Source organism: Mixophyes fleayi, chromosome 2, assembly GCF_038048845.1.
Source record: "Mixophyes fleayi isolate aMixFle1 chromosome 2, aMixFle1.hap1, whole genome shotgun sequence".
In the NCBI taxonomy this organism is placed as follows: domain Eukaryota; kingdom Metazoa; phylum Chordata; class Amphibia; order Anura; family Limnodynastidae; genus Mixophyes; species Mixophyes fleayi.
The window spans coordinates 134,576,999-134,603,596 of NC_134403.1; the positions used below are offsets into that span (position 1 = coordinate 134,576,999).

At 38.9% G+C, this 26,598-nt stretch overlaps 1 protein-coding gene across 4 annotated transcripts in view; it reads left to right on the forward strand.

Moving 5' to 3' along the window:
• Positions 1 to 26,598, forward strand: part of COL4A2 (collagen type IV alpha 2 chain) — a 218,390-nt gene that overhangs the window by 25,061 nt on the left and 166,731 nt on the right. For all 4 annotated transcript variants that reach the window (XM_075200005.1, XM_075200006.1, XM_075200003.1 and 1 more), the window contains exon 4: positions 6,671 to 6,751. In XM_075200005.1, coding sequence (XP_075056106.1) covers positions 6,671 to 6,751 — 81 coding nt within the window. The remainder of the gene's footprint in view (positions 1 to 6,670; positions 6,752 to 26,598) is intronic.

Sequence of the window (26,598 nt, forward strand, 5' to 3'; positions counted from 1 at the left end):
ACATACTTACCTGGGGGCCCGCTGTCTTGCAGTCCGCTAGTCTCCACTACTCTGTCTTCAGCCTGGCTGTCACCGTGACAGCCAGGCACCAGGATGCGATCGCAGGGGTGGAGGAATCATTCCCCCTGCGATCATGTGCTCTGCCTGTGACAGATCACATGATCGCAGGGGGAATGATTCCTCCACCCCTGCGATCGCATCCGAAGACAGAGTAGCGGAGACCAGCGGACTGCAAGACAGCGAGCCCCCAGGTAAGTATGTGTTGCTCATGGGGGAGGGGGGCGCTCATCGGGAGGGGGGGGGGGGCGCCGCTCATGGGGGGCCTGGGTGGCACTGGGGGCCCGTACTGGGCCCCATGATTTCTGAAGGCGGCCCTGCTCTTCTGTACCTTAATATGATGGAGCTAAATTTTAACATTACACACTCTACTTTCTGCTGCACTTTCCTCACTTCTGCAGACCTGTTTTTTTTGTCTTAGTGGACAGTACGGTGGCTTAGTGGTTAGCACTTCTGCCTCACAGCACTGGGGTCATGAGTTCAATACCCGACCTGGAATTACCTGTGTGAATTTTCTGTGTTCTCCACATATTTAGGTGGATTACCTCCATGTGCTCCAGTTTATTCCCACACTCCAAAAACATACTACTAGGTTAAATTGGCTGCTATTAAATTGACCCTAGTCTCTCCCTCTCTCTCTGTATGTTAACGAATTTAGACTGTAAGCTCCAATACAGCGCTGCAGAATTAGTGGTGCTATATGAATAGCTGATGATGACAATACACTCTAGGAGGCTCTGCAAGCTGCTTCAGTAGGTGTGCTCAGGACACATGGGGAGTGGCCAGAGAGCCTTGACACTAGGCTAAGTAGCCTTTGAGGACCAGGCTTTAGTTAGGATATTACACCTAAAACGCAATTATCCTTTAATTTGAAGCCTTCTAACATGGCAATAAGGCTTCAAATGAAATTCTTCCAGAAATTAAAAGAAGAAAAAAGAATAATAAATTCAATTTCATGAAATAATTTCTATAACAAACAATATATGAATGTAAAATAGAATATATCCTACATTGTAAATGTCTCTAAAATTGTGATTTATAAATGATTATACACATATCACCAAATGTTAAACACAAAGTTGCAATTTCCCCAATATTTAATATGGGAAAACATGGAAAGTGAGCTGCTTATGTGCTCCATCTGCCAACAATTACAACATGAATAGTTCCTGTTCCAGAAGGAAAAGATTGGCAATAGCATTTTCAAGACCCCAAGCACTAACCAGGGGAACCCATCACCCACGTCTTTCTTCCAGTACATAAACATCTTGGCTTGCTTAAGCTCCAAATCTTTGTTTAAATATGAAGCAACTCACTGAGCAGCCAGTGTCCATGGATACTGAGATTGTGGCCGATCAGAGTATTCTGGGACCCCCAGCAGTCCTACCTGACCCTGCTAACATTATGTCAAGCTTGTTATATTAAAATTAGCCAAAAAGACGAAGGATTTACTAATAAAATATATATAATTTTTTTTAAAATACATTTTCTTTCTTTTTGGCATTTGCATTTGGATTAAGCAGGTCTTTTGAACGGCTGCCGTTTGGATCCATTTATAAATAGCGGTTTATTATTTTGCGTTTGTGTGCTCCAAGCACCTTAAGGTATTTTTTATTGACGATTTTTTTCATCAGTACAGAAGGGTATGAGAATTTGAAGCACCTGCTTACTAATTTAGGGATAATTTTTTAGGGCAGCATCAACTCTAAATATGCCCTCAAGCCCCTAGAATAGCCGAACCCTCTCCGCATCTTGTTAATTCTGCCACAACAAAAGCACATTTTACTGTTCATGGGAAACATCTGTTTGTTTAGTTTTATGCTACAATATTACCACAACCAGACAGCTGTTGCTCACCACTATTTACAATATAACTTTCATTATACAGGTGTTTGTCAAAGATGTTTATTAGTTGCTTGATCGAGAAATTTCCTCAAAATAAATAAAGGATGAGAGTTTAATGAAAAGGATGTGAAAGATGTATCAGCTGACATGATTTGGATGAAACCAAGAGGAAGTTAAATATTTATGTGTTTATATCTTTTTAAACAAGCTGTTTGCACAATGATAACAGCATTTTTGGTCTCAGCAGTGAACCACAAGTCTCATCCTGACGAGCTGCAATGACTATTTTTTTTCTTTTTGCAGTATAATAAATACATTTTATATAGTTATTTTTATCATATCTATATATCCAGTCTATTTGGAACTATCATTGTGAACAGAGCAATTTATACCAGTAAATCTAGAGTCTGTCATATCTAATCATGGAGACTTCATACATTAAAAAATACTAGAAATCTTTTGCACAAAGAAGAAAACTGCCATTTCAGTCCTTAGTGTCAAATTGCATTGTGTAGTTTCTGACACCATGGTTTAAAAGGATTTTACTACTTCAGTTACTTTGAAAAATAATTCTACTTGTTTTTTTTAAAATAAAACAACTCTTTCCGTGTCGGAGAATCCATTAGTTCCACTGTTCTCATCTCTCCTAAGGATGGTTAATGGTCAGTTCTCCAGGAAACTTTGATAGAATACAGCAAGCAGAGCCAATGTATCAATAACACTGACTGAACAGAAGAAGAGGCCTTCCTTCATCTATTGCAGAGGTGCTCAAAGCCAGTCCTTAAGAGCTACCAACAGGTTATGTTTTCAGTATTTCTATAGAAACAGGTGGGATAATAACTGCCTGACCTCAGTGAACTGTTGGTAGCTCTTGAGGACCTTTGATGTATTGTTTATACACACCCTCCTGTCATTTTTTTTCTTCCCTAAAATTCTTCTGTACCTAGCACCCATGTTCTTATATTATCAGACAGAGTTGTTTAATTGTTTTGCCCTGTGGGCTATGGCACAGTAATATAGCTATTATAAATAAATGGTGATTATGATATTAAGGTCTGTCCTCCATAGTGAAATAGAGATGGGGTCCTCTGTGCACCATCACAAAGTCATATATACCACAGTGTCTGCTCCATCCAGTCAATACATAACACTAATTCCTCTACTAACCATTAAGGACATACTCTGAGTTATATATGCCGTCATTTTATCCTTATAGTTTTCCAAATCACATAACTACCTGGATAAATTTGTTATGGAGCCATATTAATGTTGTACTTTAAGGCCCATTTTCTCCTCTGACACAGGACTGCTATGATTATAGTCACTCCCTTGTCAAAGCCAAAAACAATGGAAATAATCAACTCAGCGTGATGATATAAATAGATGTCTACAAAATCCAGACCGAAGTCAAAATGATAAAGTCATCTCAAGCTTAACAACCACTGTAAATGGAATAGTTGCACACTGTCCTGAAATACACCCCAAAAAATTATCTCTGCAAGAAAACAATTCTTTGAAAGTAAAAAAAAGTTGACTTTAGCCAAGGGGGTCACATAATGTTGGCATCAAACATGAGATTTTTGTCTGTAAAACATAAATATACTTATTTACATAAACTCTACAGAATACAGATAATATAGCTAATACCAGACACGTCTTATGCTCCCTATAGTAAAACAAAATGTCCTGTCCTCAAAACAAGACAGTGGAAATTACAGTTAATGTGTCTTAAAGATATGTTTCTGTACTTTGAATTGACACATTGTATTAAATGTGAGCAAATAGACAATAGACCATTCATAGACACAAGAAATAAAAATCCGTAGGCATGGATTTTCTTTTATGTTTACATTGATTTCTACTGATTTAGTCATACTGTATTTCATAATTGTACTGAATAATATTAAGCAGCGTCTTGAGGAAGTAAATCAGTCTAGACGTTCAGTATCTTTCTTTACTTCACGTATGAACATAAGGCTTTATCTACAAACAACTTTTATTTTCTGCATATTTTATTAACATTAGCTGGAACCTCTTTACTTTACAATTACTTTTTGACTATACTTTTTGCTAGACAGAAGCAAAAGTAAATATAATCTGTATATTCCGGTGTGGACCAAATTGACATACAGCATGAAAGACTGTGTGGATTTGCCAAGTAATAACTTTAGAACAAAGTATTTTTTCAGATATAAGGGTGTTATTGTTATACTAAGCAAACAAAGCATATATTTTTTTAAACAAGTAATGTTTCAACATATTGTCCCTTTAAATAGTTCTAGCACCCTAACTTTCTTTTTTTCATCCCATTACTCCAAAAAAGCTCAGTACTTATTACTTGTTTTTATACTAATATTACATCTATGTTCCCATCTTTACTGACAGCTATCACTCCTGACTCAAGGTTCTTGAAGGACTTGTCCATAGAGACGTAATAACTTTTCTCCAGCACACACTGTGCCTGTATACAGGTGCGGAGCAGTGCATCGCTGGGTCCCTTAGCAAAGTTATCTGTTCTCATCTCCTGGCCCTTCGGCCTGTTCTCAATAGAGGAAGGGCCTCTATAGAGCATGCGTGGTTCAATGCATGAGCCCACTGCGCATGTGCCTCTCAGAAGAGGCCCCATTCTGTTCTTCTGAGAGCAGAGCGGGGGTCTCAAGGAGAGCTGGGTCTCTAAGAGCGGTGTGACCTGTAGCCTTGGCACCACCAGCACCCCCCATTGCTATGTCCCTGCCTTTATAGTATCTACAGAATTCAAAACAGTACTACATAGTGCAATTTCTATTTACTATAAGGGCACATATAGCATTATATGGTGATATCACTTTGCTTCCAATCCTCACCTTAGTCATAACAGTACACGTCAGAGCTGCCCCTTATCCCCTTTGTTTTTTGTGCTGATTATGGCGCCTCTTGCTGCACGTATCAGGAACAATGTTGATATTACTGGTATCCCCAATGGCACTCGGGATCATAAAATCACACTATACGCGGATGATGTTATACTAACCATCACAAAAACTCATACTACCCTTCCCAATCTCCTTAAAGAAATTGGTGATTATAGTGTCCTTTTTAATTATAAATTAAATGCAGAAAAATCTGAGATCCTCAATTTGAATATATCCCTTGATATCGCTCAGAAACTGAAAGCAAATTATGCCTTTCCTTGGCGAAGCCAGAAACTATATGGTGATATCATTGTAGGAGTGATATTATTATTATTACCATTTATTTATATATCGCCACTAATTCTGCAGTGCTATACAGAGAACTCACTCACATCAGCCAATTGGAGCTTACAGTCTAAATTCCTTAACACACACAGACAGACACAGACAGACAGACAGACACAGACACAGACAGACACATAGACTAGGGTCAATTTGTTAGCTGCCAATTAACCTGCCACATAATGTACTGCACAGTGCAGGAATTCCTTGGGCTTTTTAGGTGTATGTATGATATAGCACAGTAACTCTTTGGGATTTATAAAATCAGATAGTGTTAATAAACAATGTGAAATGAAGTTCTATAACCATGTGTTCCAAAGTTTGGTCATGCTATAAAATGCAAACCAGCTTCCTTTGCTAGGGATCTACAGTAAAACAGCTACAGGAACCTATGCCATTATGCATGTTAATTTGGGTGCATAAGGAGTCTAAATTATTGAATAAATAGACATTGCGGTTAAAGACTCCTGGTGAAATAGGGTCTGTCCTGGTGTTTCAAGTTTATTTATTGGTATAAAACTATTCAAAAGCATCAAGTGATAATAAACAGTAAGTTCAGTACTACCATTCATAAGTACTACTTCTTATTGCGGCGATTGCGGTTAAAACGGCAGATAAACATTAAACGAGATGAAACATTAGTTATCAAAGCAAGTGTAATGTATCCTGTTGAAAGCAAATGGGTTTTTCCTTTGTTCTTGAGCACCAGTTTTCTACAGGAATTAGAAAACTTTGAAGCTGCAGGACTTAGTAAATAAACCCTGGTCTTGAGGTGCATGTGTAATATCATGTGGAGGCACTATCAAACAAAATAGCCAGATGACATCACTGTTCTTGAAGTTGCTTCTGAGATTTTAACTGAACGGATTTAAACATTTCATTTTTGTAGCAGCTGAATTGCCCCGTTTTCAAGCATGTGGCAAGGCTTGCAGGAATACTAACAGACCATGAATTGTACTGAGATATGTCTGAAAAAAGCTGTCTCCACAGAATGATTGCAAAGAAGACCAATATTTCATTTAAAAAGTTCATTATGTAGCATAAATCGATTCAAATAAGATTTGCATAGATAAGTTTGTCCCCCCGACCTTAGCACAACATGCTGTTGCCTTGGTACATAATTGCACCTTCTAGCTGTATTTACTCCTATCTCTAAATGAGGGCCTATGTTCCTTAATGGGCAGCTCGATGGCTTAGTGGTTAGCACTTCTGCCTCCTAGTACTGGGCATGCGTGGGTTTCTTCCCTCACTCCAAAAACATACTAGTAGGTTCATTGGCTGCTATTATATTGACCCTAGTCTCTCTCTCTCTCTCTCTCTCTGTCTGTGTGTATGTGTGTTAGGGAATTTAAATTGTAAGCTCCAGTGGGGCAGGGACTGATGTGAGTGAGTTCTCTGTACAGCGCTGTGGAATTAGTGGCGCTATATAAATAGCTGATGATGATGATGATGTGTTTACAAGCTTTCAGTGAGCTACATTTATTTTATTTTCCTTTGTATGCAGCTTTAACATAGATGTGTGTTTCTAATTTTAGGGCGGAAAGTCATACACAGGACCTTGCGGAGGAAGAGATTGCAGTGAAGGTTGTCAGTGTTGGCCAGAGAAAGGCAGTCGAGTAAGTACCAGCTAAATTGGTTATTTGTTTATTTGGAAGCAAACATTTTGTAAGTGGAACTATGTCTAGTAAAAAAAAATGAGCATATTTATGTTTACTACAATCTGAAAGAAGCAAAACTGTTCTTTAACCTGGAGCAGATGTTTTAGGATTTCGCAAAATTGCCCAAAATGACATGGGCCATCTTTTTGAAACTGCAAGAAAGTATACAGACACTTCTCCTCTACTCCTGTATTACTCAATACCACTGGCATTGTGCATATAATACAGGGTGATATAAAAGTTAATACCAAAGATTAAATAAGTAAATAAACCACACATTTTGGGTACATGAGACTAAAGTGAAACATACATTAATCGATTAATGGCATTTGGAGAGGTCCAGTTGCCTAGTTGTCTAGTTGTGTGCACTTACCTGTACATTGTGTTGAAATGTGCCATAGTGCTAATCTTAAAAGGGAATCACATTTTATTGTGGACAAGAAGGCAGAGATCTGCTTGTGACATTGAAGATCCTGATTCAACTAGATGAACCTTATTGATTGTTGCATATAGCAAGTAGGTTGATTACTACAGATCCTAGAAAAAAGTGACCTGATTGAAGAAGAGGTTTAGGTGCAGCAGAGCGGATAGGCTTTAAGCATATCGAATGAAACTCTACACATTTTGCATGTTATGCTGAGTCACATATATCTTAAGATATGTGTGTCTCGAATACTAAGTAAACCCTGGTAAACCCTCACTAAGTAAACCCTCTACATAAGGCCCTAAATCAATAATGTATTTTGATTAATTTTTTATCCCTCCCCATGTTTATTTATAGAATCAAACCATAATAAGACTTAATCTATATACCACTAGACTCATGGGGGCATATTCAATTAGCCACGTTACTCGTAAAAGTAATGCGGCGTTAAAGTATTACCGTTATTACGGTAATTCTAACCTGGATTTCAGCTCGCAGCTCCCTGAGCTGCGAACAGAAATCCGGCGTTAAAGGTATCGTAATAAAGGTACTTACGCGCACTATTACCGTAATAACGGTAATAGTGCGCAAGCCGCGTTACTTTTGACAGTAACGCGGCCAATTGAATATGCCCCATGTAATAAGACTAATGTAAGGTAATAGGTGGGGATTTCCATACCCTGATACAAGAGTAATGCTCATCCTTATGTTTGTTTAATTCTCTGAATTCAAATATGTAAACACCAAGCAAACCCTAATCAAGCACCCAGATCTTTGTAAGTGGATCTTATGATTTGTGCAGAAGCAAAGTTTAAAAAAAATGAAAATATGCAATATTATATCTAATCTATACATATTAATGTATATATTATAGAACTTCACCTCCAGATAAGAGAGCAGCCAGCATATTTTGCATACTTCAACAGTAGTATATGATAGACAACATGCTACTATTTGATTCATTTAATAATTACAGACTTAGTTTAGTCCATTAGTTAAAAGAAAGCTTTTTTCTAAGGATGGTCTTTTTTGGCCCTTTGTAATGGCATGAGATATACTTTCATAGGTATCTTCTATTTCGTTCTATCTTAAAAATAGCTGATAACATTTTACACTTATTTTCACAGACACTTAGCTGCGTGTCTAATCTCGACACTCATAATACTATCTCGGCAGACCATGGCACACAGCTATAACCATTACATAATGTGTACTGCATTTCATCTTGATGTACTTTTTTCAATTTTAAATACACATATTCAATAAATATTAACTTACTAAGTCAAGAGTGTAAGATACGGTGATAATTGCTTCTAACGTGTATACAAAACAGTGCACTTTGTTGTACATTTCAACAATTACTGAAGAACATGGACATTTTCAGGAACATTATTTTACAGAGACAAATATTTAAAATCTGGGACTGTCCCTTAAAATTAAATTGGAAACAATGTCTTAAATGATTTTGTTTACCCCATACAAACTGCAGTAAGTGGTGACAGTTTAAAATGTGTGGCATGCAGGCCTTTTAATTCTCTGGCACTTTGTTGCTGATTATATCAGCACAGCACAAGCTATGTGACTGCCAGGTCCCCAAATTGCTATAGAGATTAAGTCTGCTTTTCATAATGGACTAGTCACAGATGGAAAACCTGATTTGTAAATAATATTCTGTTTCATCATGTGGCGTTTATATACTGTATATGTATAAGGTTTACACTAGGACGTAAGCATTCAGTTTAATTTATGTTCATGTATATCTGTTAACAGTTAATTTGAATGTGTACATGCATATGTCTACATCATTGCAATTTTACAGCTAGTTTACAATTTGATATTTCAATGAACACTGAACATATATACAACACATTCTGTCCTTTAAATAATTAACATTCAGAGGGAGGTACAACAATATAAAAAAAAGAGGAGCGCAGAATATATATTGTCTGAATGTCAAAATCAATCTGATAAAATTATATATAAAATATATCATTGCAACTCCTCATTTATACTCAATCCAAGCACGTTTTTTACTTGTCCATTAACCTTTATTATACCATCAAAATCATTGTTACATAAGGCTGTTCATATATGTATATTTATGACTTTATAAAACTTTCACGCAAAAAGTTACGTGATATATTGTGTGTACTCATACTATTTATATTATTTTAATATGTTTTTAATTATTGTGATAGATTTATATATAAAATAAATTGATTATTTGATCGGATAAGTCTTTGCATAGTTGTGATTTCTGACATTCAGCCAATATAATTTCTGCGCTCCTCTTTTTGTCTTGCTGTATTGTCGCTATTTGAGATCTGCAGTACGAGGCATTATGTGCCTCGTGGCTCAGTGACGTCAGGAGTTCCTAGTGAATTGACAGGCTGAATAGGTGACAGGTACACTTTAAGGCAAGTAACACATAAATATGTCAGTAGCGCTACACATGACTTGTAAGAACATTTTTACTGATACTTTTAAGACATTTTTAAAGTCCTAACCCAGAAATCATTCTTCCAGCTTGAAAGCTGTGGGAAACTCATAAGAGAAGCATGTCCAATGAAGGCCTTGTAACTGCCTCTCCAATTACTTTCAACATAAATCTGACTCTGGCCTGACTGTCTGCTTTGTTGGCAAGAAAATAGTTTGCCTCCCAGAGTAAACACAATTTCTAAAAATTAAAGGCATTTATATGATATATTATGACATTAAAGAAACATCAATGTAAAATACTATTGATGTCACATTTTTAGGACATATCCCACTTACTTAGCTAAGTGCAAGTTAATAAGTTCACATAACGTTTAATGCTTTGGGTTGCAAAAAGTTTATATACATTCTTCATGTTTACTTAACTGTGTGTTATCCAAGAAAAGGTTATTCCAGGAAAACGTTTACAATTCATTTTGTGATGTTAATAATGGTAATCATACAGTGAATCGTAGTTTGCTTCACTTTTATGGACAGAATTTAACCTATTTTGTTGATGGAGGTGAAAAGTTAAAGCTACAAACTATTTATGCAAAGTTATATTTTTATTATTGTCATGTTTAATTTTAGAAATAAAGTTTGTTCCCATGATTAGATCCTTAAAAACTATGAAACAATTCTTAATTGCTATAACCCTACCCCATCATGAATAAACAACTTGGATGTTTGAAATTTATTCCATACAGTGGTATGTACCACACCACAATCTTCCTGCATCAGTGTGATAGAAGCCTCACGTCACTAATCACTACTCGGTGCTGCTGGGGGACCCTGCTCCTTTCAATATCTAACTCTGTGGCTTCCAATATGCATCTATTCCTCACATCATGGCATTGCAGCAGTCACATCTAGCCCTCTTATCATACTAGTGAACTAGTGAGCAGGTCACTACCTCCCACAGATCGGCATACTCATCTCAAAATGTTTGCTGTGAGCATCCTGATGATCTGATTGGCTATAAATTGATCTTTGCCATCACATTTCAAAACTGGGAACATAGACATGCATAAGACGAAGATTTATAACAGGTCATATGCTCCTTAAAAATCCTAACTACTTTATTATAGAGCCTTTTCTACGTATACTATGGTTCGGACTGTATTGGTAATACAGGAAGTTCAAGCTACGTATGGTAAAATAATTCTTATTCTTTAAATTATCAGTGGAATTCAACAATAATTCTGATTCCAAAAGATCATTACCAAGTTGTTCATACTAAGTGAGTTTGTGCAGATATTGCAGTGTCAATCTTCCCACTTTGACTCCTGTTTTCAAACTTCAACAAGTTAAAATAGAAAGTATTACACTAAAACAGGGCCTACTGTGGGATTCTGTGGAGCTGAGTTGCAGCTCCATTGCTCATTCTGTAACCTAGGAGCAAATACGAGCTTAGCTCTCAAGTGCGTCTTTCACATGTGTTTGGACTTTAAAAAATGAAGTGCTTTCCACTTTAAGATTAGGTCTTTTTTAGATATAGAAATATCTATGTTAAGTCTCTTAATCACTTGAATGATAAAATATGTGTCACCCATTCTGTTCACACCCTCCGAGAAGGCTAAGGACAAGTTCTATCTCGCTTAGATGGGGGAAGGAAGAATAAGAGTACAATAGGCCCTTGCCACCATGTTACCATATGAGGAGAGTTGACCGAGAGCAAAATTTCCTTGACATTATTAGCAAATCAATGTAGAGTTCGGAGGTCAATACGACCAAAGAGACGATAGTTAGTAATTGTATGAGGTACAGCGGCTAACCAGTCATCAGCCAAGTGAGCCTTTCACAAATCACATGGTCTTCCCCAGCTTTGCACATCTCTGTTTTTGTATCACAGAAGTATTTTGGGTGTATAATAGCAATTGTATTAAAATCAACTGTTTGTGTTCAAATTGTATTTTGAAATGAATAAATATTTTGAGAAGAAAAAAACAAACAGTTCTTGGATGTTTTTATCTTTTTTGTTTGTTACAATCTGTTACTTAAACGATCCCCAGACTGTTAATAGGGGGGTGAGGACTACTTGTGTGCTCCAGAACTCTGATTAATAGTTCATGTTTCTGGCAGAACAGTTTGCATCATCTGTATTATCTACAGGGACACTGTGCTTTCACGGCACCTGTTATATGAGCAGGGAGTCAATCAGATTAAAAGAGGACACATAAAACATACATATATCTCTAATGTGCTGTAGTTATTTTTCTTAACCATACAGAAAAATTACTCACACCCAGATGTAAATGCACACCTGCTTTGTCATGTCCCTTATGAATAGAATTCCTTTTGCATTGCTGTGAAGTAGGAGCAATGAGGAAATAAAGTCTGCTTTATTCACAATAATTTATGTCATTCACAGCAGGAAAAAAGAAAAAAAAACACTTGAAAGTTTGTAGATACAGTATATGCTGGTTGATATGTTTATGCCTTTTTAAGTACTTCTCCCCATGTGGCAAATAGGGGACCCTTTCCTGGGATTCCCACATTCCATCTCCTCCCATGAGCCAGACCATGCTGCATATGTCAAACAGCTGCTGCAGCTCCCAGTGCAGAAGGACTCAAACTGCGTAGTCCATCTCAATAGATTTAGCTTCTATACAGCTAAATTGAACAGGACTGGACATATTCTCTATGCTGTGAGCTATTTCCTTTGCATGTAACTATTTCCTGTTCACTGTAAACTATTTCCTCTGCACTTTGATCTATTTCCTCTGAACTGTCAGATACTTCCTCTGCACTGTGAGCTACTTCCTCTGCACTGTGAGCTACTTCCTCTGTACTGTGAGGTACTTCATCTGCACTGTGAGGTACTTCCTCTGCACTGTGAGATACTTCCTCTGTACTGTGAGGTACTTCCTCTGAACTGTGAGGTACTTCCTCTGAACTGTGAGGTACTTCCTCTGAACTGTGAGGTATTTTCTCTGTACTGTCAGCTGCTTTATCTGAACTGTGAGGTATTTCCTCTGTACTGTGAGCTGCTTTATCTGAACTGTAAGGTATTTCCTCTGTACTGTGAGCTGCTTTATCTGAACTGTGAGGTACTTCCTCTGAACTGTAAGGTATTTCCTCTGTACTGTGAGCTGCTTTATCTGAACTGTGAGGTACTTCCTCTGCACTGTGAGGTACTTCCTCTGTACTGTGAGGTACTTCCTCTGAACTGTAAGGTATTTCCTCTGTACTTTGAGGTACTTCCTCTGCACTGTGAGGTACTTCCTCTGCACTGTGAGGTACTTCCTCCGCACTGTGAGGTACTTCCTCCATACTGTGAGGTACTTCCTCTGAACTGTGAGATACTTCCTCCATACTGTGAGGTACTTCCTCAGTACTGTGAGATACTTCCTCTGCACTGTGAGATACTTCCTCCGTACTGTGAGATACTTCCTCTGCACTGTGAGATACTTCCTCTGTACTGTGAGATACTTCCTCTGAACTGTGAGATACTTCCTCTACACTGTGAGGTACTTCCACTGTACTGTGAGATACTTCCTCTGAACTGTGAGATACTTCCTCTACACTGTGAGGTACTTCCACTGTACTGTGAGATACTTCCTCTGAACTGTGAGATACTTCCTCTACACTGTGAGGTACTTCCTCTGTACTGTGAGATACTTCCTCTGAACTGTGAGATACTTCCTCCGTACTGTGAGATACTTCCTCTGCACTGTGAGATACTTCCTCTGTACTGTGAGATACTTCCTCTGAACTGTAAGATACTTCCTCTGCACTGTGAGCTACTTCCACTGTACTGTGAGATACTTCCTCTGAACTGTGAGATACTTCCTCTACACTGTGAGATACTTCCTCTGAACTGTGAGATACTTCCTCTACACTGTGAGATACTTCCTCTGTACTGTGAGATACTTCCTCTGAACTGTGAGATACTTCCTCTACACTGTGAGGTACTTCCACTGTACTGAGCTATTTCCTTTGCACTGTGATCTATTTCCTCTGCACTGAGCTATTTACTCTATACTGTGATCTATTTACTATGCACTAATGTATTTCCTCTGTACTGTTTGCTTAATTTTCTGCAATGAGCCATTTCCTCTGTACTGGGATCTACTCTCTCTGCACTGTAAGCTATTTACTTCATAGGAGAGGCAGAACAGAGTTAGCCAATAAGTGGACATCCCAGGGCTGTATTTGCCATTTCGAGAAACTAGGCAAACAGTTAACAGCATTATTTGAGAAGTGACATATAGATCATTTTATTTTATTTTCTTCCTGTGGCACTTACCATTCAGAACAGTCCCTAATTTAATAATTTTTCACTAATAACTTCTAGTGTAGAAGTCTAAAAACAGCATTGAATGCAAAGAAGTAAAGCTCAGGTATGGTTTAGTTTTGAAATTTGAAGTCACATGTGATGACTTAAAAAGCTATGGGTGACATTTGGGAGCAAAGGTCAACATAGTAACAGACAAATTGTTAACAATACATAGTTAATTGTACTGATAGACTGTATAGATAGAGTCTGTAAGTGGGGATCATGGAACATTCAGATACATGCGCAGAGGTCAGAACTGATAGCCACACATGAAAACAAATAGAGTAAACAATTTTGCAGCTCCTCAGAGCGAATTACCTTTTTGTGATATTATGGGACAATTTTTATGGGAAATATATAGATCTGTGAAAGATTGAGTGAAGCTGGGAGGATTAGAGTATTCTCTACTTAATGCAAGCTAGACACTTGTGTACCTAGTATTGCATATCTATGTAAAATGAGATCCAATGGGTGGAAAGGATTTGCTTAGTGAGAACCCTTTTATCCCGTTTTTAAAAGTCCCTAGAGGTATTGTAGATTGGGCCTTTACATTTTCAATGAGATGTCCTTTGCACTTTCTGGGTGGACTTTAATTTTGAACATGCATTTTTAGGAGCATTTCAAGAAATGTATATTATTCAAATGTATGATAATCATACACAAATCAGTCCCAACATACCTCATTTTCATGATTAATTGAAGACACCAATGAGGCTGAAACTAGACCTCTTTATTTATTATTGTTAATAAGATCATAAAGAGAGCCAACCTGTGATGTCTCCATCTTACACCATTGCCAGACCACCCATCAACCTTAGATGAGAGCCTAGGTTGCCTTGTAAGTAATCTGCACAGTATTATTTAGTAACTTCTAGTAATATCTATTTTCATTTACAGTAGATTTACAGTAGATGGACTTTACAAATCAGTAATAGTCTGTAGTTAGAGTGCCTCTGATTGTACTACACTATTTAGGATTGCTTTTCTTTAATAAGTACAGCAGTGCCTACAATGCAGATACATTTTTTAACAGATAAAATATGCTACATGGTGTAGTCCACAGGTACTGAAGAAAAACCGGTCTTGCAGGGTGGCATCTAACTCAGTAGGCTCTCTACAAACACGCATGTTTACTGTTTCAGCTTTTGAAACAGTTTGTTTAAAAGTATACATTCTCTAAACAAAAAAAGTATGCATTCTGGAAACAAAAGATCTTGTTTATTATCATGAATTTATTTGGACTTGGAAGAATGTGAATGTGTCATGCTAATGCCTTTGAGGATATGGAAGAGCTGAACATCTTTTCCCACATAAACTCTCAGTATAAAGTATATGGGTGGGGTGAGCCTGTTTTCCATGCTGTCAGGCTACAGTTTTAGAAATGTGGTGATTGCTTTAAAAGAAGAACTTCTCAAACAGAGGTTATGTTCATAGTTCACTGATGAGTTTTGTGCTGCCATTGTCTATGTTTTGTCTGTGTTTATTTCTGTCACATGCTGAAACATAATTAAGAATTTCTCATGACATTTGAAAGACTGTATATAAAAGTCCCAGACTGACCATTTTTGACCCTAAAAGACATGATTAAGAACATAATACTGAGATGTTTGGAGATAAAATATATATGAGATTTGTATAATGGGAGCACCTCTTCTGTTGGTATTATTCTGAAATTACTGTGTATAACTTGATTTTTGGTATTATTAAAGGAAAATAAGTGGATGTCCGATCAAGTTGTGGTGCCAAAGCGCAAAAAAAGTGATTTATTAAAAATAGAGCTGCGTTCAGAGATCAAGGGCAGAAATAACATTAAAAAATACAGCAAAAAGCCTGTGGGTAAAGTGCATGTCCAGCCAGTACCAGCACCGAGCTTCAATAATGAAGGCTCTGCTGTACAAAGGGCAGAGCCGAGTTATTTATACACAAGAGGATCCAGGGGAGTTGATTGTATTACAGGAGATTTAATCACAGTTACTCTGGTCACTTTCCTATAGGTCAAAGGCCAGGGACAGTCTAATAACTTGGTTCACTATAGGACAGCTCTTCAGTTCTTTGTTCTTGAGGCCTGGGTCTTTCTCCATGGTAACTGAGTATGTCACCAACTGCTCATCCACACAGCCACCCACCAGATTCTGGTTGGACAAGTTTTTTTCCTTAGGCTCCTGCCATTAAAGAGTTACATAAGCGTACTTAATATAATGGGGATGTAGTCGAAATGTCTACGTTAATAAAATGTTGACCAACAAAATGTTTACATGTTCATATTGTCTACACATGCAAATTGTCGACATCTAAAATGTTGACACACAACATTTTCGACACGATCATGATGTCCATGCATGCAAAATCTCGACATCTAAAATTGGGTGGACAAAAGCATGGGGTTCCCCTGAATTTTCTAGTACAGCACTAAGCTTTGCCAGCCTGGGCTGGTGGCACTATAGTAGGGAAACCTTCAGTGTGGGTTCCCCCTGCCATAATGCCAAACCCAATATAATGTTATATAAAGTCTGATTTTGTATACAATTAAATAATATTAATTGATTGGAAATTATCGCAACAGTGCACAGTGCTATAGCAACTAAGCGCAAATGTGTTTGTTTAATTGCGGTCGCATTGTACACAGCATAATCATAAATGAACATTGATTCAGATTGATCTTTCATACAATTTGAATTTTTTGACTTTAACAGTGCACCCTTTTATAGTGCATAAGACTATTATAATACCCTTTCCCAAGTGTGATCATATTGCAGATTGTCCAGTTCTGTGTTGTATGCTTTTATTGAAGCCATTTCAGTATTTACCAGTTCAGTCTCATTTTGTTTTACCCCTTTACCACATTTCTATACCAAAAGAACTCATTTACAGAACAGGTAGATGATTAGTAAAATACCAAAGATTAGGATCAAGAGCTTTCCTAGTGCAGACACCAGTTCTTTTACCCATTCACCAAATCCAGAGAACCAAATTATTAGATCCAACCATGAGACCCATGCCGCTACTTTCTCCCCAACTCAGAGAGGAATTATGTATATTTCTAAATTCCCAGTTCAATTACAGGACCTCATCCATCTTATGGTCAAGTATTTCCTTGGGATTGCGTCACACGCCTGACCCGCAAGCGGGCACCGGCAGTCTTACCTGTTCCTGGCAGCAAAATCTCCAGCAGCTGCTGCTGCGTCTTCCCGATAGTGGGCGCCATCTTGCTTTCGGATCTGCGCACAGGCACCTAACTGTCAGGTGCCTGTTCTTTGTGCTCACTTCTCTGTAAGTGCTTGGACCTGGCTCATTCTCTCTCTCTGCTCCTGGAATCCTCACAGATTGTGTATTGGACTTCCACACTGTTCCAGTGATTCCCTTATTATCATCTACTCTGTGTCACCTCCTCGTGTACAGCAGTTGTTCAGTGCCTCCTGTCCGAGGACTACATATTGGAATTCTACGCTGTTCCGGTGACCCCATTATTATCTTCTACTCTGTGTCACCTCCTTTTGTACAGCCATAGTTCTGTGCTCCTGACCGCAGACTACGTATTGGGCTTCCACAACGTTCCAGTGACTCTACTACCTGCTTTTCTCTCGGTTCACTCCTCTCCCAAGCGGATCTGTCTGGTACTCTCTGCTCCTGGAATCCTCACAGATTGTGTATTAGACTCCCACGCTGCTCCAGTGATTCCATTATTATCATCTACTGTGTCACCTCCTCATGTTCAGCTGCAGTTCAGTACCTCCTGTCTGCAGACTACGTATTGGACTGCCATGCTCTTCCAGAGATTCCATTATTATCATCTACTCTTATCACCTCCTCCTGTTTAGCTGTAGTTCAGTGCCTCCTGTCCGCAGACTACATATTGGACTTCCACGTTGTTCCAGTGACTCCATTTTTATTATCTACTCTGTGTCACCTCCTCGTGTACAACTGTAGTTCAGTGCCTCCTATCTGCAGATTGTGTATTTGACTTCTATGCTGTTTCAGTGACTCCATTATTATTATCTACTCTGTGTCACCGCCTCCTGTACAGCCACAGTTCTGTGCTCTTGACCGCAGACTACGTATTGAGCTTCCCCGCCATTCCAGTGACTCTACTACCTGCTATCCTCTCGGTTTATTCCTCTCCCTAGCGGATCTATCTGGTACTATCCCAAGGGGCCGCGACCTGTGGGACAGAGGCTGCAAAGGGCATACCTCCTTGCAGGGGCTCCTTGTGAAGGCCACCTGTTCCGTTAGACTCCAGTGCCTTGAGTAGAGTTGTGCCAAATCAGGTAGATCCAGGGGATCCTAAGATCCCCCGTGAATTTCGTGACAGATTGTCAGTGTTATTGGTTATATAGGTACAACATTTAACTCCAAACTGAGTGACTAAAGTGATACAATACCCACCAGTGACAGCTGTCAAATAATTGCTTACCATCCCATGCTGTACTAGTTTTTTATTGTATGCTTGTGGCTCTTGACCTGTATACCTAAAAGTATCATCATACATTTCTGTAATATTGTCAATAAATTTAGCTAAGGCCTGCATGTAATTGTAATTAATTGTTCCTTTGAAACCCTACTTATGTCCCAAAGATATCAAGAACTGATAGGCTTTGGACTCCATGATAAGATTTGTGGCTAAGGGCTCTTCACCAGGTGACATATTTCTCTTGAGTTGGTGTTCATAGGCTCTGTGTACATAGGAAGGTGGTGCGGATGTGTATATGATGGTAAGTTTTTCATGACCTTTCCAATCGAATAAACTCCCTCAGAATTGTGAGGTAACAATTTATAAGCTTTCTCTCCGCATATATAGTAAATGTCATCAGGGAGGATATATGGCATTGAGCATTCTAAAACAATAATACACAGTGTACAGTAAGCAAATCTGCCTAACCCCAGGGTGCCTATCTGCTGATGACATGTATTAGTGTGAATGGTTACCCTGCAGTACCCAGGCTATACTTTACCAACTAACACTCTTCTTGCCTTATCCATATACCCTATATTACCGAAACTGTTGTCACCCTTGATTCGATTGACTTTATCTGTGTTGATAGGCTTGCTGTCTGCCCTTACAGATTAGGTTATGGTCTGATTAAACCATATAATCTCCCAGTACCCCGATTTCTTTGTATTTGTAATATTGATGCACATCAAAGGTTTGTTCAATGAATATTGGAAAAGTTTTAAATTTGGGGACTTGTTTGAATTGAATTTCCCATCAGTAGGTCTTCTCTCCCCCAATTGAAGGACCTCAGAGATGATTAATGGCATGGGGACTAATTCTATATTATCCTGTTTCTGAGCCATGTGGGAAGATACCAAACAATTATTTTCCAACTAACGTCCAGTGAGTGTTGTTCATAATCATTATTGGGCTGACACCACTGGATAGATTTTTCCTCAAAAATATTACCGCAGTACTTACAAATACAATGCTCTCCAGACAATAACTCCTCATACTTGGTTTATGGTTGGCAGACCTTTTCTTTACCCCTGAGTTAAAGTAGGGATAGGGTTGATTCAAGGGGGCTATCTGTTTATTGTCTATATCATCAGACTAATCCCCAGAACCAATCTCTTTGGTCTCGATGTCACTACAAAAACAGGAGATATTGAATAAATGCAGAAGAGAGAAAAATCGATATTCCATGCGGGTATTCATAGTCATAGTCCTTCTGATTCTGGTTGTTTTTTTATGAGTGGCGGTGTTGTGTCTACATATGTAGTCTCGTCTCAAATATTTTCTGGATTGACGACTCTTCTGCAATGGGTGAAATGGGTCCAAGGTGTAAATGTATGATGCTCCAAATATTTCAACTCGCCGGAAATCGGCAACTTTGCATTGAAAATTTAAAGCGGCGATGGCTTGTAAAGGCATGTTTGCTCTTCTGCTCCACGGGAGGTTTCTGTCCTCCCTGAGTTCGCCTTAGTACACCTGCGTTACGGTTTGACAGGTGTACCACCCCAGTCAAACTATCCACCTGCCACTGTCCTCGGAGCCTTTACAAGCCATCGCCACTTTAAATTTTCAATGCAAAGTCGCCGATTTCTGACGACTTGAAAAAATCGGAGCATCATACATTTACCCCCAAGTGTCTCTTTCTGCTACCATTAGAGATGTGGTGCTGGTCTTCAAGACTTGGCCTACTATACATCTACTAAACAACCTAAAAGGTTTCTTGTCATTGCATATTCTCCAGGTTTAATGTAATGAATTTCAATGTTTCTGGCATAGTCGGTGACAGCAATTTCAAGCTTTTCTACTGCTGTCTCAGCTGTTTGCTCATTTTTACCAGATAGTTGACAGTCACTTCACAGTTACACTACAGATCATCCTGGTGATCTACTATCAAATAAGCTTGTCTACCAAAAAGTATCTCAAAAGGTTACAGGTTAAGCGGTGGTCTATGAATTGTTATGATACTATGTAACACTAGCCATATGGGATAAGTTGCCCAATATAGCCATGTTTGTTCCCAAAAAATTATCCAAACAAAACCAAATGGATCAAGTGGTCCAAACAGATGGATCTCAAATAATTTGGCCACCATGTATGTGACCAAATTGAAGGAAAATGGAACGGTCTGAGTATCATCAGAATAACAAGATTGAAACCCAGGGGTATATTTACTAAACTGCAGGTTTGAAAAAGTGGAGATGTTGCCTATAGCAACCAATCATTTTCTGATTATCATTTGTTTACTACATTCTACAAAATGACAGCTAGAATGTGATTATTTGTTATAGGCAACATCTCCACTTTTTCAAACCCGAAGTTTAGTAAATATGGGGGTATATTTACTAAAGTCAGGACAAAGCCAGGGGTATACAAGATCCCAGGGAACTTATTTTACAGAAGAATAATTTAAAATAAATAAGCATTACTGGAGCAAATGCTTCACAACACATCTAGGTAATTTGAATATTAAATTAGAAAATGTTAAAATGTTAATTTTTGTTGGCAGACCCACTTTAAGATAGTCCAGCTACAGCCGTCACCGATTCTGTGTTCTTTTTCATGTTCAGGACTTTGGTTTTTTACAGCATTAACATTATAATACATTTCTAATACAAGATAATTTCAGAGTATTCAGCATGACATGTTTCCCAGACACCCTTTTGCAGTGTGTAACATGGTTCTTCATTTCTGGGGATTGTCCTTAGATGACATATGCAAAATCCATTCCTGTAGTCTCTTGACTGAATGCTGACAATATTACTGTATGGAATTTGTGTGGTTTGATGACATACAAACTATTCTCCATTGGGAACAGAGCAATATTTCCCCTAAGATCTTCAGTGGGAATTAAGGTATTAAAGGGTCATTCATTTCACACACTGCAGGCCAACCATCGAACTTTAAGGAGCTCATTTAAGAATAGCAAAATTGCTGACGTGCAGAACTAAATCCCCTTTGGGGGTTCTGTGAACCTCAATTTCTGCAGAAGTTTCCAGTTGTTCACCAAAGTGCATGGATATGTAGATTAATATTGTGGCATTTACATTGGAGTAAAATTACTGATGGGATGCAGGTGAGTGGGTTGAGAGAGTTCCTTGCCAAGTATGACTTGGGACTCCTGATTGCCTAGTTTAGTGGAGCACTGCAGAAATGAGATTCTATGTTACAGACTGTGATTATTGAAATGAAGTAAAGGAGTGCAGAGGGCACATTTTTATTGAGCATTTTCCTTTATGAAAGAGCACACGGTTGTTTCTACTACGCAAAGCAAATGCAAAACTACATGCAGTCTTAGCAGAGGTAATAATAAGAAAGATGGTGCCACCATATCAAGAAATAATCAATATATATGAGAGGATATGATTAAAAATGCAATATAAATGAAATCCAGTTATGGACTAATTTATTAAAAAAATATGTATTAAACTTAAATTAAACTTGAGATATCTCTGCTTACATACAAAGTTAAAAACAACAGTACAGTTTTATATTACACTTAGCAAAGAACAACCTTCCTCCATCCAACTGTTCTGGTTGGCACGTATCTGCTGATTTTGAGCGTATCGTGCACAAAATCACTTGTATGCCCAGAACCAGCAGAAACGTCCGTAAAAGCACTCCTGTTCTGTGTGCTTGTGAGCGCAAAGGACACATACTACAGTCTATGATTTCAGGGAGTGAATTGGATGGGGAATAGGGGCGTCCCAAGCTTGAGTGCGTGCAGCCACGGCCGTAGCAAATTCTACGGCCGTGGAAGTTACCTTCCTTTCCTAGTTTATCACTTGCTCCAGCTATGGGGCTAGCCTAAGTTGAGCCTGCGGGTCAGGCGTCATTACAGCTGGCCAACCAGCTGGCTATATACAGTGTAAAAAAATATTATTTTTTTTAAAAAAAATGTGTAGAGCCCACGCTTCTTTTTATGATATTAAACCTAATGCTGCCAACCTGGTGCGCAATCGGGGGGGGGGGGGGGGGGGAGTTGACAAAAAGCACATGGCCCCTTTGATTTCACGAAAAACCAGCCAGGATTGGTGGCACTATAGCAAGGGGGACACGCAGTAAGGGTCCCCCTGCCATAATCACAAACCAACCCCAGGCTGTTCATTACAGGCTGAATTCCCTAGGTAGTCTGCAAAAAAAAATGTGTGGACCCCCCTTTTTGGGAGACCCCTTCTCCCCCTTCCCTCTGTCTCCCCCTTAGCTTGTGAGTCTCTCCCACAATCCCCCAGTCTACCCTCTGTCTCCCTCTCAGCATGTGAGTTTCCCCCTTCCCTCTGTCTCACCCTCAGATGGAGACAGAAGGGAGAGAGGGTGAGACAGAGGGGATGGTGGGAGAGACTCACAGGCTGAGAGGGAGACAAGCATTAGATGAATACAGTAAGGGTGTGTTGATGTTAGATGTGGACACTTCCCCAGATACTTTTCTTAGGAGGCGCATCTCTTGTGGGTGCTGGAGGCCTGGTGTAAAGATATGTGATAATGATGCTGACACCGGCAGTGCAATTGACAGCTTGCATAATGACCTCTCCAGCACAGTACTTAACTTAGTGTTACAGCCATGTTATATTAAGTTTCCATGTTTCCACCATCTATTTGCATTACTTATTTGAATAAGACGATTCCCATTTTATTTGAAGTGGTTTTCGTGGGGTTTTTTTTGGTTTTTTTTAAACAACGGATGTGGGGGTGTTTGTATTTGTTACATTTTATATGGAAAATGTGACTTTTGCATTTATGAATAACAGTCAAAACACTATTTTCTTTTGACACTTTATTACGTTATTGTATTGTGCAAAAATAGATTAATGCAATTTTCACATTTATGACTAACATTGTCAAGCTGCATCTCTCAGCTCAGGGGTATAAGTATACACACTCGTACACCTATTATACTCCTGATGCAGAAACACTACCGTTTTGGATTTGGATCCGATATAACTCTGACCCAACATATACTGTACATGTAAGTACACTTTTTTGTGAAAGAATCTTTTTGCCTCAAACTCTAAATTATGACATTTTTCAGCAATGTTAGATGGCTCATTTTATAATTGTTATTTGATGGAGGAAAAGTCCTGTTGAAGATGCAGGAATCTGCCTAAAACATTATTCCTCACCCATCTCTACACTAAACATGCTCCAAGTTTGGGATGCTGGTGTCTAGGTTATATATAGCTACATATTCCACAATACAGAGTTAAGGGACACACACACACACCAGGTTCAGTTTAGTCAAAAGCAATTAATTTGCCAGTAAGTCTTTGAACTGAAGGAGGAAACCTGAGCACCCAGTAGAAAGTCCATGCAGATAGCACCCATGCTGCAACAGAAAGGCTTCAGCAGTACATTAGGAATAATAACCATTGTGCCTATGCACTACCCATACTTTTGAAGCTGATAAGAAAAGGTGTCATGGGTCACAGCTTCTAATATATCTTTAGGAACCACTCAAAGTCAACCCATCATCTGACTATAACACTAGGACACGAGGGGCTAGATTTACTAAACTGCGGGTTTGAAAAAGTGGGGATGTTGCCTATAGCAACCAAACAGATTCTAGCTTTCATTTATTTAGTACTTTCTACAAAATGACAGCTAAAATCTGATTGGTTGTTATAGGCAACATCCCCACTTTTTCAAACCCGCAGCTTAGTAAATCTAGCCCGAGGACTGCAATATATTTAGGTACCTATGTATCGACTACATTTTGAAACTAAAAGTTTCAGTAAAAAGTTGTAATCCACGTGAAGTATTTAATATTTGTTTTAAATCATCTGCGCTCACAAGATTAACATTTCTTCATAGAGACTCTAACAGTTCCTGCTATCTGTAAGCAGCACAGAAGCCATAAGAGCATCACACATTACTAGAAAAGGGAAGGATACTGAAGCTTCTGGCAAAGTGCATTATTAGTCTCTACCAATCCAAGTTTCAAGAATGTGTTCCTGAATATGCACTGCCAGTGTGTATCTCAGATCTGTAGATTTTCAGACTGTCACACACAGGAATATTCTTGGAAGGAATGTGCTGAGACAAGTCTTACGTCTTTTCTTTCCAGGCTAAACATTCTGTCAGATGAGAAGCAGACGAGCACATGGTGGTGGCTAAGCTAACGTAAAAGGGTCATTCGAATTGAATAGAAGGCAATTTTGATAATTTTATAGTTTAATGGAGCGGTAAACTATTGCCAAGAGTAGTTAATTTCTCCAGTCCAAACTGACAGTTTAAATAACATCCACAACTTGTTTTAATAACATGCCCAAAAGTGAGTTTCTATCCATTGCACACTATTTAAGCTCTTACCAAGCTAATGTACATAGCCAATACAAATCACTTGTGTTACAAGAATATACAAACACGTTTTACTGAGTCGTTTTATGTGGTTAGATTATTTCGGCAAAGGGGGGAGGGAGAGGGTTTGATGTGGGTGAAGAAAGGAATGGGAAAGATTGTGTTCCCCAACAGCATAGAATAAATAATCTAAAGGACTATAGAAATAGAATTTTGGCACCACTCAATGAAACTATGTGGACTGGTAAATAATGGAAGAAAAAAGTAAACGTACATTTCTTTTCTAAGGTGGTGGACTGTCTGAAGAAGAGAACAAGGGATCCTAACTTTCGTTAAACTTATTTTCTTTGTTCCGCAATTGAAGTGATTTTTTTTTCCATAGATGCATTAAACCAGATATTACTCAATCCAAACTGGAGGGGAGGGGTAGATCCAATTGGCCACTCAAAAAAAGTAAGAATAGACCAAAACAATAGTGCTGACCACATTGATCCAGAATTAAGTGGTTTTGGGGTATGTCCACCAATTATTTATAAAATCCCCTCTTCACCCACTACCATGCCAGCATTGAGGTGAGCAGGAGGAGATTATGTGAACCATTGTAAGTAGTAAATATCATCTTAAAGCAACCTCATAAGAATTTTCTTTTTTTTTTATGATAGAGATTGAGGTATTACCAACTCCACTACTAATTGTGAGTCAAGTATCCTCATCTGGAGGGAGACCCAGATCACTCTCTCAATCCTTTTCAAAATAGATTCTGAGTTGGCTAATGGGAAGATACATGGTTCCTAAATCACTCAGACACGGTATTAGAGGAAAAATAGAAGGATGATTTATTCTGCAGAACAGGATTAAATACAGCACAGCCCCCTTAACAATAGCAGATCCAACAAGTGAGGAAATCAGTTCAACTAAATCCAGTGAGATATGTTCCACAGCGCATCTCTGGCAGAACATCACCTCTTGGCCAGAGTCAGTCTCACATGTCTCCAGCTCCCACGGTAGTCTCTTTTATCACCTCATAATACCACCTCGGGAACTACTTGCCCAGGGGAGTTGCAAAAGGCCTCGATTGGTGGGCTTCTCACACTATCCAATCCCCTCCCCTACCTCCCCAGGTGTCCTCCCTCAGTGACCCCTGATGGGTCCAGCTCCTGGCTGTCTGTTGTGCTCACAATAGGGAGCAAAGAGAAATAACAATGGTAGCTTAATTCACTCAACTCCTGAGTGTTCCCTGTGGAGGTGGAATTTAACCCCTGAAGTACTTTTCCAAGGAGATGTTACAGTTCCATCACTGATACTTCCTGATAATATAGCTAAAAAGTGCAGTCCAGGTGTGGATTAAATTAAGCGGTTGTAACACTTGTTCCATACACCGTGCCTGTTTTTTTACATTCCTCCCCCCACTTTTTAGTCCATGTACCCTGTGGTGAGAGAGGCTGGCTGGACAGCTCCAGGGGTGCGATGAGGCTTGGAGTCTGGTTCCTGCTGACGGGACAGGCCATCCGCATTCTCGTGATCTCTACCCTTTTTGTGAGAGATGGAAAAGTTATACAGTTGTAGGGCCAAGCTCCATCTCAGCAACCGTCCATTGACTCCTGCAGTGCGTTGTAGCCAATTAAGGGGATTATGATATGTCACCACCGAAAACTCGCGCCCATATAAGTATGGCTGCAACTTTTTGAGAGCCCAAACTATGGCCAAGCACTCCTTTTCAATAGTGGCGTATGCTATCTCGCGATCAACAAGTTTCCGGGAGAGATAGGCCACTGGGTGTTCACAACCATCCTCCCCTACTTGACTCAAGACAGCTCCTATTCCACAGCCCGAGGCATCTGTTTGCCTAATGAACCACCGTCGGAAGTCAGGGGCTGCTAATACTGGGGACC